Source organism: Gopherus evgoodei, unplaced genomic scaffold (genome assembly GCF_007399415.2).
Source record: "Gopherus evgoodei ecotype Sinaloan lineage unplaced genomic scaffold, rGopEvg1_v1.p scaffold_39_arrow_ctg1, whole genome shotgun sequence".
In the NCBI taxonomy this organism is placed as follows: Eukaryota; Metazoa; Chordata; order Testudines; family Testudinidae; genus Gopherus; species Gopherus evgoodei.
In genome coordinates this window covers 856,354-874,999 of record NW_022060060.1, presented here as the reverse complement: position 1 = coordinate 874,999, position 18,646 = coordinate 856,354, and the positions used below count along the sequence as shown (strand labels likewise).

Genomic DNA, 18,646 nt, shown 5'->3' with positions numbered 1-18,646 from the left:
AAGGTCAGGACTATAACAGGGCTTAAAAGAGAATTAGATAAATTCATGGAGGTTAAGTCCATTAATGGCTATTAGCCAGGATGGGTAAGGAATCATATTCCCAACCTCTGTTTGTCAGAAGCTGGGAATGGGAGACAGAGAAAGATAACTTAATGATTACTTTTTTCAGAGGGTGGAGATGGATGGCAGGAGAAAGATCACTTGATCATTACCTGTTAGGTTCATTCCTGCTGGGACACCTGGCATTGGCCACTGTTGGCAGACAGGATACTGGGCTGGATGGACCTTTGGTCTGACCTAGTATGGCCATTCTTATGTTAAGGAGAATACATTTTCTGCCTCCTCCTTGTAACAACCTTTTAGGTACTTGAAAACTGTTATGTCCCCTCTAAGTCTTCTCTTTTCCAGACTAAACAAACCCAGTTCTTTTAATCTTCCCTCACAGGTCATGTTTTCTAGACCTTTAATCAATTATGTTGCTCTTCTCTGGACTTTCTCCAATTTTCCCACATCTTTCCTGAAATGTGATGCCCAGAACTGGACACAAGACTCCAGTTGAGGCCTAATCAGTGCGGAGTAGAGCGGAAGAATGACTTCTCGTATCTTGCTTACAACACTCCTACAAATACATCCCATAATGATGTTTGCTTTTTTTGCAACAGCGTTACACTGTTGACTCATATTTAGCTTGTGGTCCACTATGACTCCCCAGATCCCTGTCCACAGTACTCCTTCCTGTGCGATCATTTCCTATTCTGTATGTATGCAACTGATTGTTCCTTCCTAAGTGGAGTATTTTGCCTTTGTGCTAATTGAATTTCATCCTATTTACCTCAGACCACTTCTCCAGTTTGTCCAGATCATTTTGAATTTTCATCCCAACCTCCAAAGCACTTGCAACCCCTCCCAGCTTGGTATCATCTGCAAACTTTATACGTTTCTCTATGTCATGATTTAAATGGCTTATGAAGACATTGAAAAGAACCAGACCAAGAACTGATCCCTGTGGAACTGGTTAAAAGACAGGAAACAAAGGGTAGGAGTAAATGGTCAGTTTTCAGAATGGAGAGGGGTAAATAGTGGTGTCCCCCAGGGGTCTGTACTGGGACCAGTCCTATTCAATATATTCATAAATGATCTGGAAAAGGCGGGAAACAGTGAGGTGGCAAAATTTGCAGATGATACAAAATTACTAAAGACAGTGAAGCCCCAGGCAAACTGCAAAGTGCTACAAAAAGAACTCTCAGAACTGGGTGACTGGGCAACCAAATGGCAGACAAAATTAAATGTTGATAAATGCAAAGTAATGCACATTGGAAAACATAATGCCAATTGTACATAGAAAATTATGCCCAAATAAACTTGTTAGTCTTTAAGGTGCCACAGGATTCCTCATTGTTTTTATTTATTTATTTATTTTAAATATGGAAGTGTTATTTGCTCCTTCTCATAACACAAGAACTAGGGGTCAGCAAATGAAAGTAATACATACCAGGTTTCGAAGAAACAAAGGGAAATATTTCTGCACACGATGCACAGTCAACTTGTGAAACTCTTTGTCACAGGATGTTGTGAAGGCCAAGAGTATAACAGGGTTCAAAAAAGAACTAGATAAGTTCATGGAGGATAGGTCCATCAATGGCTATTAGCCAGGCTGGGCAGGGATGCTGTCCCTAACCTCTGTTTGCCAGAAGCTGGGAGTGGGAGACAGAGAGGATAACTCAGTGATTACTTTTTCTGTTCATTCCTTCTAGGGCACCTGGCATTGGCCATTGTGAGAAGACAGGTGTCACGAAGTCACAGGGTGATGTTCTGGAACTGCTCCCCACCAAGCCAGTCAGGACTTTGGGGAGCCTCCTCTCCCTTGGAGCAGACTTGTTCAGGGCAAGAAGCTCACATGGCTTCACCTCCTGGGTCTCTCCTTGGAGCATTCAGCATCCTCTGCCCCTCCGTGCGCTTCCCACAGCGAGTCCGCCTCAGTGGGGTCCTGGGGAAGCCACCGGGTCCTGCACCCCCACTTCACAGTCAGACGTGACTCTCAGCCAGCCAATAAAACAGAGGTTTATTCGATGACAGGAACAGGGTCTAAAACAGAGCTTGTAGATACAGCGAACTAGACCCCTCAGCCAGGTCCATTCTGGGGTGCAGTGAGCCAGACCCCCCACGTCTGCACTTCACTCATTGACCCCAGCCAGCTCCAGACTAACAACTCCCCCCCCCACCCCTCCTCTCTGCTCAGCTCCTTTCCTGGGCCAGGAGGGCACCTGATCCCTTTGTCTCCAACACCTTCATCTGGTACCTTTGCAGAGGAGGGGCCCAGGCCATCAGTTGCTAGGAGACAGAGTGCCAGGCATTTAGGTGCACTGGCCCTTTGCTCTGCAGCAATCACACACCCTGATTCCACCACCTAGATATTAAGAACTGCATAGGGGACACAGAGGCACCAACACAGTATTCAGAGCAACATTAAGAACATTCCCAATTCGTCACAACAGACCACTGGGCTAGATGGACCTTTGGTCTAACACAATATGGCCATTCTTATGTTCTTGTGGTCATATTTGAATGTGACCCTTATCAGATACCAAAGTAAAAATGAACACAATCCCCAGGACAGTTACAGATTCATAGAATTAAAGGCTGGAAAGGATTAGTATGATTCTCTAGTCTGACCACCTGCATAATACAGGCCATAAATCTTCTACCTGATTAAATGGGGTTCAGTTTAGCACGCTCTTTGGTTCAGCATGCTAGGATTCTGCTTTCTTCCCACACTGTCAGAGATACAGTCAAGCAGAAGGGCAGTGATCTCTCAGCTTTTGGCACTAGGACCCACCAAGTTTCTACGTTTTGTTTTTCTTTGTTGGTTTTTTTGGTTAGTTGAATAATTTTTTCAGCAAAAGCTGGCTGTTTCTGGCACAAGGGACATTTTCATAGGAGCAAAATAATCTTGGATTAAAGGAATAAATAACCTCCAAAATATTTATTTTCTGCTTTAAATGATAACATAAAAGGGGGGCTAGTGGGGAGGGGCTCCAGAGTCCCCTTCTCCATTCCCCACCAGGGAGAGCAATGAGAAAACAGCACAGCCTTGGGGAGGAGACTGAAGAGGGGCTCTGGGGGTTGGAAAACATAATTTTTTTCGGCTCTGTACCTACATACACGGCTCGTTTGTACATGGAACTTGCAGGTGCCCTTTGACTTTGCCTTTTCGAAAGTCTCCGAGTTCCACTTCAGCTCTGGGTCCATCAGGCTCCTGGGAAGCATCTGCAGTGGGTCTCCAGGGCACAGTACACACGAAATTGTTCTCATTACACTGATTCAGTGAAACAGCGGTTCGTTGTCTCCGGAGACAACCCCAGTAACCCTCTGTATTTGCAAAGGAGCAGCAGGAGAGCGGAACACACCGCCCGGTATCACTGCGTGAGAGACTAGACCAGAGTGACAAAGCCCGTCACCAAAACCGACAGCGGGTTAACATCGTGTTTGACTCTTAAAATGGTCACATTTAAGAAAAGACAGGAATCAACCCCAACAGCCAACACAAAGGCACTGATTTGTGCTCCGTTTTATTTTACAGAGTCCCCGTATGAATGGGAAGTGGAGTCTGAATGGGAACAGAAGTGTGAACAAGAATATAAATATCCATCGTGAACAACAATCTCCTTTAAGTGCTGCCTGAAGCATCGTCAGACACGGGTCCCACTGACTGGACGTTACATGGCCCCTCTGCATTGGACGGGCTCCAGGGTGGAGTCTCCCCTCCCCTTGCCATATCACTCTGCAATAAGTAGGCCCTAACTTTCTGGGTGAGGAAACACAGTTACTGCAGGGAGATGGTCATTCCTCCCAGGGGTCCGAAAGTGTCAGGAAAATCCAAGCCTCCTGTATCCGGCGCTGCACAGACACACAGGACGGGACGGTCTGACTCCTGCACCCGGAGCCCTAGGGCGAGTCAATCTGATCATGGGCAGAAGGTGTGTGTGTCTCTTATAAGAAGGGAAATATGCAAATGAAGAAGACACTTTCCTGTTTAAATCTGTTTCCTTTGTTTTCTGCTTCTTTGTCTGGTTAGTTGAATTATTTTCCATCTATGGTGGGTTTTCTGGTACAAGGAGCATTTTCCTAGGAGAAAAAATACCCTGGGTTAAATGAATGAATGAATAAATAAATAGCTCATCCAAAATATTCATTTTCTGGTTTTAATAATGACACAAAAATGGGGGTCAGTGAGAGAAGTAGAGGGGGCTGCAGAGTCCGCTTCTCCCATCCACTACCAGGGGGCAGCAATGACTCTCTCTTCTGTTGTTGTCTTTTAATACAATAAATGTGTTGGCTTGAAAGCAAGCTTTATTCTATTAAGTGAAAGGAAAAAGAGTCCTGCAAAGCAACATATAGTTATGTTAAGGCCCCTTCTTGCATCCTGTGCACCAGTCATCTCCCAGCTTTACAAGCACTGCGCTCTCGAGCATAGCAACAAATATTAGTGGTATTCAGCTTCAAACTGCTGCCTCAAGGCATCTCTGATCCTCATGGCCCTGCGCTGTGCCACTCTAATAGCCCTGGTCTCTGGCTATTCAAACTCAGCCTCTGGATGCTGAGCCTCAGTGGTCCAGCCCTGAGTGAAGCTTTCACCTTTCCCTTCATAAATATTATGGAGCGTACAGTACATGGCTATAAGCATAGCGATATTGTCATCGGCAAAGTCCAGCTTCCCATACAGGCATCGCCAGTAGGCTTTTAAAAGGCCAAATGCACACTCAGCACTCATTCTGCACTTGCTCAGCCTGTTGTTGAACCACACCACTCCTTGCTGCTGTCAAGTTGCCTTGTGTATGACTTCATAAGCCACGGCATTAAGGGGTAGGCGGGGTCTCCCAGGATCACAATGGGCATTTCAACTTCCCCTACGCTGATCTTCTGGTCCGGGCAGAACTTCCCTGCCTGCAGCTTCCTGAACAGCCAGTGTTCTGAAAGATGCGGCATCATGCCCCATTCTGGACTAGCCTGCGTTAATGTCTATGAAATGCCCATGGTGATCCACATGTGCCTGGAGAACCATAGAGAAATACCCCTTGTGATTAAGGTACTCAGTGGCTAGGTGGTCTGCTGCCAGAATTGGAATGTGTGTGCCATCCATCGTCCCTCCATAGTTAGGGAAGCCCATTTGTGCAAAGCCAGGCACAATGTCATGCACGTTGCCCAGAGTCACAGTCTTTTGGAGCAGGATGCGATTAATGGCGCTGCAGACTTCCATCAACACGACTCCAATGACTGACTTTCCCACTCCAAACTGGTTAGCGACTGATTGGTAGCAGTCTGGAGTAGCCAGCTTCCACAGTGCTATCTCCACGCACTTCTCCAGTGACAAGGCAGCTCTCATTCTCATGTCCTTGTGCCACAGGGCTGCGGTGAGCTCATTACACAGTCCCATGAATGTGGCTTTCCTCATCTGAAAGTTCTGCAGCCACTGCCCATCATCCCAGACATGCATGATGATATGATCCCCCCACTCAGTGCTTTTTTCCCCGAGCCCAAAAGCAGCGTTCCCCAGTGGTCAGCATGTCCGTGAATGCCACACGCAATCTAGTGTTGTAGCTACTACACATGGCAAGATCAATGTCACACTCCTCTTGCCTCTGTAGGTTAAGGAATAACTCCACCGCCACTCATGACGTGCATGTGTTAGTGAGAGTGAGCAGCGTACTGGTCAGCAGTTCGGGATCCATTCCTGCTGCCCAGAAGAGGCAGGGCATGCAGTACACAAACCATTGTTTGCTAATTGCAGACAGAAGCACAAGGATTGCTGGGATGTGAAGCAATGTATCAGAGGGCATTGGGGCTGGACCCAGGATGCTCTGCGACCCTCTCACACCTTCCCACAAGTCTTAGTGGCAGAAGAGGAAGAGATGCTCTGTAGGATAGCTGCCCAGAATGCACCGCTCCGAACACCGCTGCAAGTGCCACAAGTGTGAACATGCTATTGCACAGGCAGCTGTCAGTGTGAACACACAACAGCAGTTTTCCTTCGGCGCCCTCTGAGCGGTGCTGTAACTGCCGGTGCTGTAATTCTGCCAGTGTAGACATGCTCTTAGTGCATAACAGAAATGGCTTATCAAAATCGTGTTTGACTAAAACAGCATGTTTCTCTGTAAGGCTCATTGTGGAAGTAACAAGGTGATTGGATTTCTTTACAAACTCAAGGTAAAACTTGGTTAGATCAATAGTGGATTGGACCTGCTCTTGCAGCATAATTCCTGTATGTCTCCTCTGACTTTGCCGTACGATAATGAAATTAGCTAATTTATTTATGCAAGTTCTGACAAATGTTTGGAACCCAATTAATATCAAGTCAATGTAGATATTAATGTTCCCTATAGTGTTGGAATCTTGGCATTTAGCCATGTTAGCAATATGGTAGTGTGCCTCAGTTTCCCTTCTCATATAGCACATTAGGTCCACAATGTATTTTCTCCTGAGTAGTTTCAAGACTAGTTACAGGCACTAACTGTGAAATATCAGTATCACAAGGTCTTTTAACACAAACTGTGCTCCTATGTATCACTCCCATCATGTTCCAGGGTTTTTCCAAAAGATTAGGCACATTGTACATTTTTTAAGTGCTTGGTATCAGCAACACATTAGTCACAAGAGTTAACATTAGCATTGATATTAACATTAAATCCATTACAATTGGATATTTCCAGTTATTTCTGTCATGCCATGCCTTTGGGTCAATACCATTGGGGTTTTGGCATTTTAGGGTTAACAGGTGGCTTTTATTTGAAAGGTTTAAGTCTTTCCCTTCCTCCCTATTCTGGGGGGTCAAAATCTGAGCTCTTTTTTGTAACAGAATCCACTGTCTGGCTGAGTGTGTCCTCTTTGCTAATGGCTATGGGCAAGTCTTTCTCCCGGCTGTCTGTCAGGTAATTTGCATCAACACAGACACTAGTTTATTCACTAGTTTTCAGATTCTTAACTAATATCAGTTCCAAGGCTGGACTCTGTCTTAAAGAGATACTATCCATTCTCACTAGCATGTTAGACCCAAGGTTCTTTCTTCTTTCCATCACCAACCTCTGTTTCCACATGGAATCAGATGTTAAGTTGACTAAGAGACTAGAAGACATATCCAAGGTATTTAGAGATGAAAGTTTGCCTGCCATCCCCTGTATTCTCAAGAGATTAACTGCACAGCTGTCTTGATCTGCAGATTCAGCTACCCAGTCTTCATTCTGAACCTCTGACAAGGACTATTCACTCACAGAGTCAACATGGTGACATTCTTGGTCCAACAACATTGTTTCCCCAACAGGCTGGTCAAGCTCAGTCACTTGGTTATAGGGCTGTTCAAACTCCCTAACCATTTTTGTTTCACCTGAGACCTTTTAGGCTCTCCACGCTGGATTTTTCTAAAGCAAGGTTGTGGATCCATACACATCTGAAAACTATAATACCCACCTGCGGAACTGGGGAAACAGATTGCAGAGTGAGATGGGTACCCAGAAATCATCAACTATTGGACAAGCCCAACAAGGAAACTAACAGAACATCACTGGCCATAACCGACAGCCCCCCGCCCCCCCAGCTAAAACCTTTCCAGTACATCATCAACAATTTACAACCTATACAGGCAGAATCTCAAGTTCAGGAACATGCCACTCCAGCTACATTTCCTTCTGACTGCAACTGTTTCCTGAAGACACTGAGGAGCCTCTGGGTTTTGTATCAATCTCACTGGGAGCCAGGTCTGCAGGGATCTCATCGTATCTTTGTTTGCAGGTGTCCTATCCCAGGTCCAGCTGGTAGAGTCCAGAGGGGATGTGAAAAAGCCTGGAGACTCTCTCTGCCTCTCCTGCAAAGCCTCCAGGTTCACCCTCAGCATCTACTGGATGAGCTGGGTGAGACAGGCCCCTGGGAAGGGACTGGAGTGGATAGTGGAAATACACCCATCTTCAACTACGATCAGCTATGCACAGCCCTGCAAGGGATGCTTCGCCATCTCTAGGGACAACCCCAACAACCTGCTGTATCTGCAAATGACCGGCCTGAAGCCCGAGGACACCGCCCGGTATCACTGTGTGAGAGACACAATGAGGAGAAGCCGGGCTGAGCTCAGAAAAAAACTTGCCCTGTCGCTTTCAGAATCAGGTTGCTGCTGGCGGGGAACAGGGGATCAAACGCCAAAATCTGCAGAGGAGAAAGGAGAGAAAACCGGGGAATCTCCCAGTCCCTGCCTGTCACCTCCACTTCCCTGTTCCCGGGAATTTACCTAATTTAGATGTTCACACTCATATAAGAAGGCATGTTTGGGGGGTGCTTTCCCGCCCCGTCCCCCTGCCACTTACACACCGGGGGAGGTACCTTCTTCATCCACCCTATCCCACCCCACTGAGTCCAGCACCCCCACATTCCTGGCCTGCTGGGACTGATGTGACCTAAATTATATCTGACAAACAAATCTTTGGGAGAAGGAACATCTGTTTGCCCAGAGATGGGCTAAGGTTTCGGCTAACAGAGCTCAAAAGACGACTCCCAGGCCCAGCCACAACAATAAGAATAAATTATTATTAATTATTTATTATTATTCATGATAATAGTATAACTAAATACCAGTGATTCAGGACTCTGAGATTTTATTGTAGGTACTAGTATGCCCCAAATTGAGGCAATATATTAGCCCCTCACAATGTTTATTGTAGTTGCTTTCACAACCCCCCTGTGAGAGAGGGAAGTGCTGCTGTCCCCTTGTTAGAGATGAGGAACTATCCAGAACCATTATATAAAATATTTGCTAGTAAAGTTTGAGAATGCGCCAAAGATGATGAGGAGGAGGATGAAAATCATGATGATGATGATGATTGATAAGTGGCCTAGAAGCACTTGACTGTCATTACCAGGACTGCAGCTTCCTTTCTTCCTTTCTTTCTTTTATGCTACAATCCTTCACTCCCTCCTTCCTCTCCTTCAGCTCTGACAGCCTCTTTCCGGAGCACTTCAGGACCAAGTTCCCACTGTACAGGACTCCACACAAACACATGGTACCTGATGCGATCCAAGCCACTAACAAAAATCCCCTTGGATTTGATGGGATTTGTGTTGGAATGCTACACACGTTGACACAAATTTCCCCCTTCTTTCGGAATCTGAGGGCAAGGAATGAGATCACCCAGGGAAGGAGTTTGTGTGTCTTATAAGGAGTGGGATATACTAATCAGGGTGACAGTTTCCTGTTTAAAACTGTCTCCATCTCTGTCTAGGCTTCACCCAGAGAGACAATCCACAGCCCTTGGGCCTGTGCAGTTACCAGCCAATTCCCTGAGAACTTTCCCCTCCAGCACCTGGAACAAAGAGGCTCTGGCTCTATGTAGTGTCCCTTGCTGTGGCTTTGGAAGGTATTTCTTCCCCTCACACCCACTGGCGGGGCAGGGAAACAGTCTATTATTGCTCTGAATATCAATCGATGTATAATATCTTTCTGTTCCCAGGTGTCCGGTCCCAGGCGCTGGTGGAGTCCGGAGGAGGATGTGAAAAAGCCCGGAGACTCTCTCCGCCTCTCCTGCAAAGCCTCCGGGTTCACCTTCAGCAGCTACTGGATGGACTGGGTCGGGCAGGGTCCCAGGAAGGTGCTGCAGTGGGTTTCACTCATTTACAGTGATGAGAGCCAACAATATTACGCAGACTCAGTGAAAGGCCGATTCACCATCTCCAGGGACAACCCCAAAACCTGCTGTATCTGCAACTGACCGGGCTGAAGCCCGAGGACCCCGCCCGGGATCGCTGTGCGGGACACACAGTGCGGGACGCCGGGCTGAGCTCAGACAGAAACCCGCCCTCGCTGGCTAAGCACAAACTCTCCGCTGGGGGGCGCTGCAGTTCTACAGCTCGCAGCGCAGAGACCGTGAGCGAGAAAACTCCGGTCCGCAGCTGCCCGCCTGTGACCCCCCCCCACCCCCCCCACACACACAGATACAGACACGGACTGACCGCGCTGTTAGCAGAGACCAGCCCCAACTCCCCCTTCCCCCAGGACACTCTGTGCCCCTCGCTCCGCCCCTCAGCCCCCCCCCCCCCCCCAGATACAGACACGGACTGACCGCGCTGTTAGCAGAGACCAGCCCCAACTCCCCCTTTCCCCAGGACACTTTGTGCCCCTCACTCCGCCCCTCAGCCCCCCCCCCCCCCAGATACAGACACGGACTGACCGCGCTGTTAGCAGAGACCAGCCCCAACTCCCCCTTTCCCCAGGACACTCTGTGCCCCTCACTCCGCCCCTCAGCCCCCCCACCCCCCAGATACAGACACGGACTGACCGCGCTGTTAGCAGAGACCAGCCCCAACTCCCCCTTTCCCCAGGACACTCTGTGCCCCTCACTCCGCCCCTCAGCCCCCCCACCCCTCCCCCAGATACAGACACGGACTGACCGCGCTGTTAGCAGAGACCAGCCCCAACTCCCCCTTTCCCCAGGACACTCTGTGCCCCTCACTCCGCCCCTCAGCCCCCCCCCCCCCCCAGATACAGACACGGACTGACCGCGCTGTTAGCAGAGACCAGCCCCAACTCCCCCTTTCCCCAGGACACTCTGTGCCCCTCACTCCGCCCCTCCCCGCCTTCCGCACCCCACCTCCCACCATCCAGGCTGAGAGAACCGAGATTAAAGTGAAGCTGTTAAAGTAAAGCCAGGCGGAGGGTTTCCAAGCTGCCCTAGAGATCCGGACACCTCGTGCCTATTCTAACCCCTCGGGAGCTTCAGAAAACCGCAGCCTGGGCAGACAGGTTTGAATTCCGGATGGATCCTAGGAGCGCTGGACAGCCACCTGCCAGGGGCTTTCCATGTGTGTTCAGGGCTAGATCCACACTGTGAATTCAGCACCTACCTGCTGCCTTATGTGCCTAAATCAGACATGCCACTGAGCTTCCGGTCCACACTACAGCATTAAATCGATTTAACGCTGTACCCGTCCACACTACAAGGCACTTAAAATCGATTTCTGTACTCCTGCTCAATGAGAGGAGTAACCCTAAAATCGATATTACTATATCGATTTAGGGTTAGTGTGGACGGAAATCGAAGTTATTGGTCCCATTCTTTTACTGAGCTACCCAGAGTGCACCGCTCCGGAAATCGATGGTAGCCTGGGACCATAGCCCTTGTCCAGACTAACCCGTGGCATCGGCGGGTTAAAATCGATAGCTCAGGGATCGATATATCGCGTCTAGTCTGGACGCGGTGTATCGATCCCCGAGCGCGCTTACATCGATTCCGGAACTCCATCAATCCGAACGGAGTTCCGGAATCGACACGGAGAGCCGCGAACATCGATGCAGCGCCGTCCAGACTGGTGAGTACCTCGATTTTAGAAATTCGACTTCAGCTACGTTATTCTCGTAGCTGAAGTTGCGTATCTAAAATCGATTTTAATACCTAGTCTGGATGTGGCCATAGACTCTAGGACTGGAAGGGACCTCGAGAGGTCATCGAGTCCAGTCCACTGCCCTCATGGCAGGACCAAATACTGTCTAGACCATCCCTGATAGACATTTATCTAACCTACTCTTAAATATCTCCAGAGATGGAGATTCCACCACTTCCCTAGGCAATCTATTCCAGTGGGGAAAGAACTAGAGGGCACGGAGTGCGAGGAGAAAAATAAAGCTGAGCTTGCTATGGTGGCTGGCAGTGATCATTCCAGGCAGATGTAGGGAACAGACTGTGACACCCTTGTGCTGACTAGTACATCACATTGTGAATAACCCGTCCGGTGGGAGAAAATATTAGCCGGTGCTTAGGTATTTCTTTACGATTCAGTAACATGGGACAAATCTTCCCCGGCCTTATATATCCCATGGTGCCACTCACAGATCCAGTGAGCTGCTCTCTTCCTTAAGGACCCTCCAGCCCCACCGCTCAGATTTTACAAACCAGCCTCTGCAAAGGTTCTGCCACCCCTAAAGCAAACTGAGCCCGGCATCTGAGCGCACAGCCTCTCACCTGGGAGATAATACTCACTGCCTGACCGAGCTGAGTCCCGCACCAAGGCAGCTTTTGGGCTTCGAGCTTCAGAACAACAGAGGGGATCCTGACCACCAAATTCCACAAATTTTAAGGTGCTGGTATAATATACTAAATAATAATTCTGCCTGCTAGTCCAGCATTGCTAGACAGAGTTCAATATACTTTCTCCAATTTTCCTAGAAGAACTTTTCAGACCTTAGTAGTACTAACACCGACCATTAGAAACCCGCTTGGCTGCCTTTATCTACCCGTTGCTGCGCAGTGCATGGCGTGTGTCTGTAGATCGCTTTCCCATAGTGCTCAGCACCAAACAGAGACTCAGCATGGCTGGGAATTTATTTCCTGGTCTGCCACTTATTTCTTTGGTGATCTTGAGCAAATCATGTCATTTCCATGTGCCTCAGTTTCCCCTCGGGCAAAAATTGGGGATAATGCAGCTTCTGTCCTTTGTAAAATGCTCGGAAACGTCTGGAAGAAAACCACTGTACAGGAAATAGTTTTCATCTCGCCCAGCTCATGCGGGAATGACAGTCAGTCTTTGACAGGCTCAGGCACAGGCCCTCCCCATTATAGTCAGTCAGATTTGGTATTTTACCCACACCAATGAATCTGCCCAGGATTCTTCTACTAATCTGCTAGCTCCCAGAGTTTTCTGCTTCAGTCACAGCTCCTGATCTTCTCAAGGAAGCATCTTCTTCATCTAATTAGCTCCGTTCTAGTGATCAGTCCATTGCCACTTGTAAAGACATCTACAATTGACATTTCAAGAAACAACTAACAACTTTGCAGCCTCAGGGTTATGAACACAGGGCCTGACACAGCTCACGTTGCTCTCAACGGGAGGGTTTCCCTGGGGTTGGGAAGGGTTTTGCGTCAGGCTCTAAAATAATGTGAGATATTTTCCTTATACTACACATTTTTTGCCCAAGTTAATCAAGTCCCTCAACCAGCTGTTTTCCCATGGGAAGGAATATCCAGCAGTTGCTGCATCAGGGAAGGGCCCAAGGTCAAATGAAGGCAAGGCAGGCCGCATTCATTCCATTCATGTCAGTGATCTTTGCAGCACACCCAGAGTAACAGATTTTTTTGTTTTAGATACACATCTGTCCACCCTCCCTCAGTCACCATCCTATCTGAGCACCTCATACTTTTTATCGCCGCTATCCTCAGTACACCTCGGTGAGGCAGGACCAGCCACACATCCAGGTCAATATACAACAGAAGCTGCCCAGCACATACCTTGGAGGCCTTAAGAGTTCTGTCCATGGGCAGGTCCCTTCATGCCTTGCTGAGTCACAAGGCGTATCTGCCTTCTCTCAGTGGGTCAGTTGTGTGGCTGATGGTCCTTAATGGGCCATCAAGCAGGCTAGGCAGTGATGATGCCAAACTGTTTGTGGTACTATCCAGAAGCATAGCACAAGTTTGAAATACAGACACACATACATCTCTAAAACTCATAATACAAAGATGATAGAAACATATAAACAAAATTATCATATCTGGCAAATGATAACATTTCTGCAGATATCTTACATGGCATATCTGGCTGCGACCTGTGTCCTAGTAAGGGATAGCTATTGTCACATAATTAGGGTGAACTGCAAAGAAAGGGGTAGACAATCCCCATAAAGCTGGTGGATATTCCCATACTTATACCTTTATATACAAAAATGATACATACATATAGACAGTATAATTATAATCAGCAAACCATAACCTTTTATAGACACCTCACTTGATACCCTTTGTACAATATTTCCTGCAAATATATAACAGTGGTTGCAACAACGATCCATATGGTCATATTCTAATCAGATAACATCACAATAAGTGTTCAGGTTAGGGGTTGAATTTATCATTAGTGTTAGAACTTGATTTGGAAGTTAGGGAAGAGGATACAGAAGATGTGAATTTGACCTACATAAATTCAGCTTGGAATCTCACGTGATTGTGCTAGGAGCCCTGCTGTGAAAAGGGTGATCCTAGTCCTTCTCTCTCAACCTCCCCAGTCTGTTTGCGCTAGGAAATGCCAGGTGTCTCTTATAAGGAGAGGGATATGCAAATGACTGTCAGAGTTTAATGTTTAAATCTGTCCCTCTCTCTGCCCAAGCTGTACCAGGAGAGACAATCTACAGCCCCCAGCCAACCCCCTGAGAACTTTTCCTGCCAACACCAGGGACAACGAGGCTTTGGTGACATCTTGTTCTCATTGCAGCAGCTCTGGAAGGTATTTTCTCCCCTTCCATGTATTGGGGAAGAGGAGGGATTACTGTGCTATTGCCCAAGATATAGGGGAGGCTCTAGGTATTTTGCCACCCCAAGCACTGCAGGCAGGCTGTCTTAGGTGGCTTACCTGCAGGAGGTCCCTGGTCCCGTGGATTCAGCGGCCCATGTCATCGTATCTTTCCCCAATCTGAACCTTAGAGTCCAGAAGTTGGGGTACTAGCATGAATTCCTCTAAGCTTAACTACCAGCTTAGATCTGATAAGCTGCCACCAATCAGGAATTTGAGTGCCTGATACACTCTGGTCCCCCCAAAACCTTCCCTGGGGACCCCCAAGACCCAGACCCCCTAGATCTTAACACAAGAAAAGTAAACCCCTTTCCTACCAATGGCCTGGTCAAAAGGTTTAATGGAACTTTGGGGGTCATGATACGTAAATTCGTCAATGAACACTCCAGTAATTTGGACCTAGTGTTGCAGCAGTTGCTGTTTGCCTACAGGGCTGTATCACATCCCAGTTTAGGGTTTTCACCGTTTGAACTTGTGTATGGCCATGAGGTTAAGGGGCCATTACAGTTGGTGAAGCAGCAACGGGAGGGGTTTATGCCTTCTCCAGGAACTAACATTCTAGACTTTGTGAGATGTTCTCCAGAGACTTGATTTGAACCTGCAGTTTACTCCATCACTGCTACAAGCCTAAACTAAGAACTTTGCCATTTCTGTATGTAATTGATTCCATGTAACCAGTTCTAGCTCTCATCTCTATCTTTTTCCTTTTATGAATAAATCTTTAGATTTTAGATTCTAAAAAAAAAAAAAAATCAGACAGGTCTTAAAAGCAGAACTTTTACTAAAAAGAAAAAAAAAGTAAAAAGTCTATCTCTGCAATTTAGATGGTAAAAAGTTACAGGATCTGTCAGCTTAAGGAATTGGAGAAACAGCCTCCTCCAATAGAAATACAATTTAAACTACTTCCAGCCAAATACACATTTGCAAATAAAGGAAAACAAATAAAAAGACTATACCACCTTTCTACCTTTATACTTACAAAATTGGAATGTAAGCAGAGTCAGGATAAGCTCTACCCTGACATCTGGTGGAAAGAATTTCAGAGAGTGTATTTGCATAGGCATGCCTACCCTATCCCAGACTGCTGAGCGGTGGGACTGCTTGGTGACAAATGACTCACCCTCAGTTGGGTGGTACTTGCTAGACAAGGGACATGGGTTCCAAAACCCAGAGAAGAGAGGCTGAAGTGAAGTGAAGTGAAGTGAAGTGAAGTGAAGTGAAGTGAAGTGAAGTGAAGTGAAGTGAAGTGAAGTGAAGTGAAGTCTCGTCTCCTTGTAGAGCCAGAAGCACTAGTTGCATCTCCTCCTCCTTCTTTCTCCACTGTGGAATGTCAGAGTTGATTTTTTATTCCCTTAAGAATTTAAATACAGGTTACTGAGGTGAAATCACTTTGGGCTAATGGTGCACTAGCACTGGGGCTCCCCTACTATGAGCTGGAATCACTAAGAGCTGAAAATCACTAAAAAGCTAAAATTACTGAGCTGAGAGCACTGAGTATGGTGCTAACTAGTGGGGAGCCCAAAGCTATACTGTGGAACAGAGCTGCTGGCGGAGTGGAGCAGTTTGTGGGGATGGCTGGAGCGGATCACGGGACAGCTGGTGGCAGCGGAGCGGCTGGCAGAGCGGAGTAGCTGTGAGAGGGGTGGAGCGCCCACAGAGCGAGCAGAGCCGAGCAGTTTGCAGGGACAACTGGAGCAGCTCACAGGACAGCTGGTGGAGCAGAGCAGCTGGCGGAGCGGAGCAGTTCTGAGGACGGCTGGAGGAGCAGAGTGGAGCGGCTGGTAAAGCGGAGCAGTTCGTGGAGAAGGCGGGAGCAGAACCCACGGAGAGGCAGGGCAGTTGGCCCCAGACCACGTAAGGTGCCCCTTTCTACCAGGCTGGGGGGGGGAGACCTCTGCAGATAGACTCTCGAACTTTGGGGCTGCACTGACCCAGGACAGAGACTTTTGGGACTGTGGGTGATTTGGGGGTTGCTGGACTCAAGAGCCCAGGAAAGAGGACACAGCCCAATTTTCTGGGGTGGGTCTTTGCTCACGGTTTGGTCTATGAACTCTAGTTGAGGTGTTTTTCCCAATTTAGTGTTTGTTGTTTATCTCATGTATTAAACCTTTCCTGCTACACCGAGACTCTGTGCTTGCGAGAGGGGAAGCATTGCCTCTTTGAGGCGCCTAGGGGTGTGTGTAAGATTTTCCCAGGTCACTGGGTGGGGGCTCGAGCTGGTTTGGCATTGGGTTATTGAAACAGAACCCCTGGATACTGAACCCGGCCCTTGTTGCTGCCAACTCAGAGGTGCAGAAGGGTTACATTTGGGGGGCTCGTCCGGGATATCCTAGGTCAGTACCCCTCGCAAGCACATTTTGAGTGATCCATTGAATTGGGAAAACCCCTAATTACCTTGTTGTTTTTGATCTGTTGTATTGGGAAAAGATTAGAGTTTGTATAATGGCCCTACACTTGTTAGAGGATTGGTGCAAGGGGATGAATATTGACCCCAGGAACTGTCTTCTGGTAACAGGGGTGCTGGAGGCAGTCGATGAGGGCTCAATAGAACCTATCTTAAGGTCATCCACTGAGTACCTGTGTAAGTGCAAAATGCGTGGGAGCATTTTTGTGAGGGAAGAGGGCGCTTTTGCTGTATTGTGTGAGCTGCCCTCAGCTGTGGACCCTCTACAGGTTCCAGGCACGATAGCAGTGGATGATGGTGAGTGGAAGGTAATAACCACTGGGAGCCAGCCCTCACCAGCCCCTACTGCTGATGTAGAGTTTTTAAAGAAAATGTCAGACTTTTTGGGGAAAGAGGGAAAAACTTTGGCTGATATGCCGGGTCTGTTGGGCCTTAAGCCGAGAGCCCCACAACAGGAGACTGCTCCTTCACCTGATGAGTGGGTCAAGGCTTTGGGGCAAGCATTAGGGAAGGTCATGCCACCCCACCCCGAGTCAAGCCCCTATCGTAAACTGAGGTTGTTTTCTGGAGGTCCCACCCCAATACCTGGGGAGGAAGCATTTGAACCCTGGCTGGAGCACACCACAGAGATGCTGCAGGAGTGGGCGGTGCCTGAGGCTGAAAAGAGAAGGCGACTAGTAGAGTGTCTCAGGGGGCCAGCTCTAGATGTGATTCGCACCCTGAAGCTCGGTAACCCTGGGGTCAAGGTGAGGGACTGCCTAGAGGCCCTGGACCATGCATTTGGGAGAACTGAGAGTTCAGAGGATGTTTATTGCAAATTCCTCAATGCCAGGCAACAAAAGGGAGAGAAGGTTTCTGCCTATGTCCAAAGATTGGAGAAATTATTACAGAGAGCCATCATGAGGGGAGCAGTAGCCGTTGAGCAAATGGACCGAACTAGATTGGCTCAGATTGTGAGAGGAATTCAATATCAGAACCCAATCCTTCTCCACCTTAGATTAAGGGAACGGCAAGATAATCCACCAAGTTACTCTCGCCTGATAAAAGAGGTCCGAGAAGAAGAAGAGAGGCAGGCAGCTGGCGAGGTTTGGGAGGTGCAGCAACACCAAGCAACTAGCACCACATCCACACGGACACCCAAGGCACTAATGGTGAATCCTCAAGAGAAACTGACTCAGCGAGTGCAGGCCTTGACACAGAAAGTGACTGAACTAGAGAGTACCCTCGATTCAGCAAAGACTTCAAGGTGCAAGGAACCCTCTGCTACCATGGTCCAGAGGACTACGTTTAGAACATCTGCACCCCCTCGACAGCAAGGGAAAGGACAATCCTTCTTCTGCTACCAGTGTAGCCAGAGTGGGCACATTGCTGCAAGGTGTCAGAATGCAGAGAATCCCATGCTGGTATATCAAAAGCTGAGGACCACCTGGGGAAAGCCGGGAAACGGCCCGAGGGCCTGGGAAGGGAGCCGCCTAGGCCTGCAGGATGCGGAGGCTCCCCTGGAAGGAACCATGCAGCTCGAATCCCCCCAGGATTGATAGGACCCCGAGCGGAGGTCACTGTAAAGGTTGAAGGGACAGAATGTAGAGCAGTGCTTGACACTGGATCCCAGGTGACTATCATATTCCAGTCTTTCTACCAGCAGATGCTTGGGCATCTGCCTATACAGCCCCTGACAGGGCTTGGCCTATGTGGCCTCAGCATGGATGAATACCCTTATCAGGGCTATGTCATAGTACACCTGGAATTCCCAGAAGAGATTGCTGGGGTAAGACAGAAGGTGGACACTGCTGCTTTAATATGCCCTGACCCCAAAGGAGCCTCTGATGTGTCTGTGCTAATTGGGACCAACTCCAGCCTCTTTAGGATACTGGCCGATTACTGCAGACAGCGAGCAGGAGACCAATATCTGAACACCTTGGTGATACACAC

The 18,646-nt window shown here is 48.1% G+C and overlaps 1 gene segment (V, D, J or C); it reads left to right on the top strand.

Annotated features, from left to right (window-relative positions):
* Nucleotides 1-18,646, top strand: part of LOC115642216 — a 47,106-nt gene that overhangs the window by 21,267 nt on the left and 7,193 nt on the right. The window contains 1 exon segment of the V gene segment in view: nt 8,009-8,081. Within this exon segment, the coding sequence occupies nt 8,009-8,081 (73 nt within the window).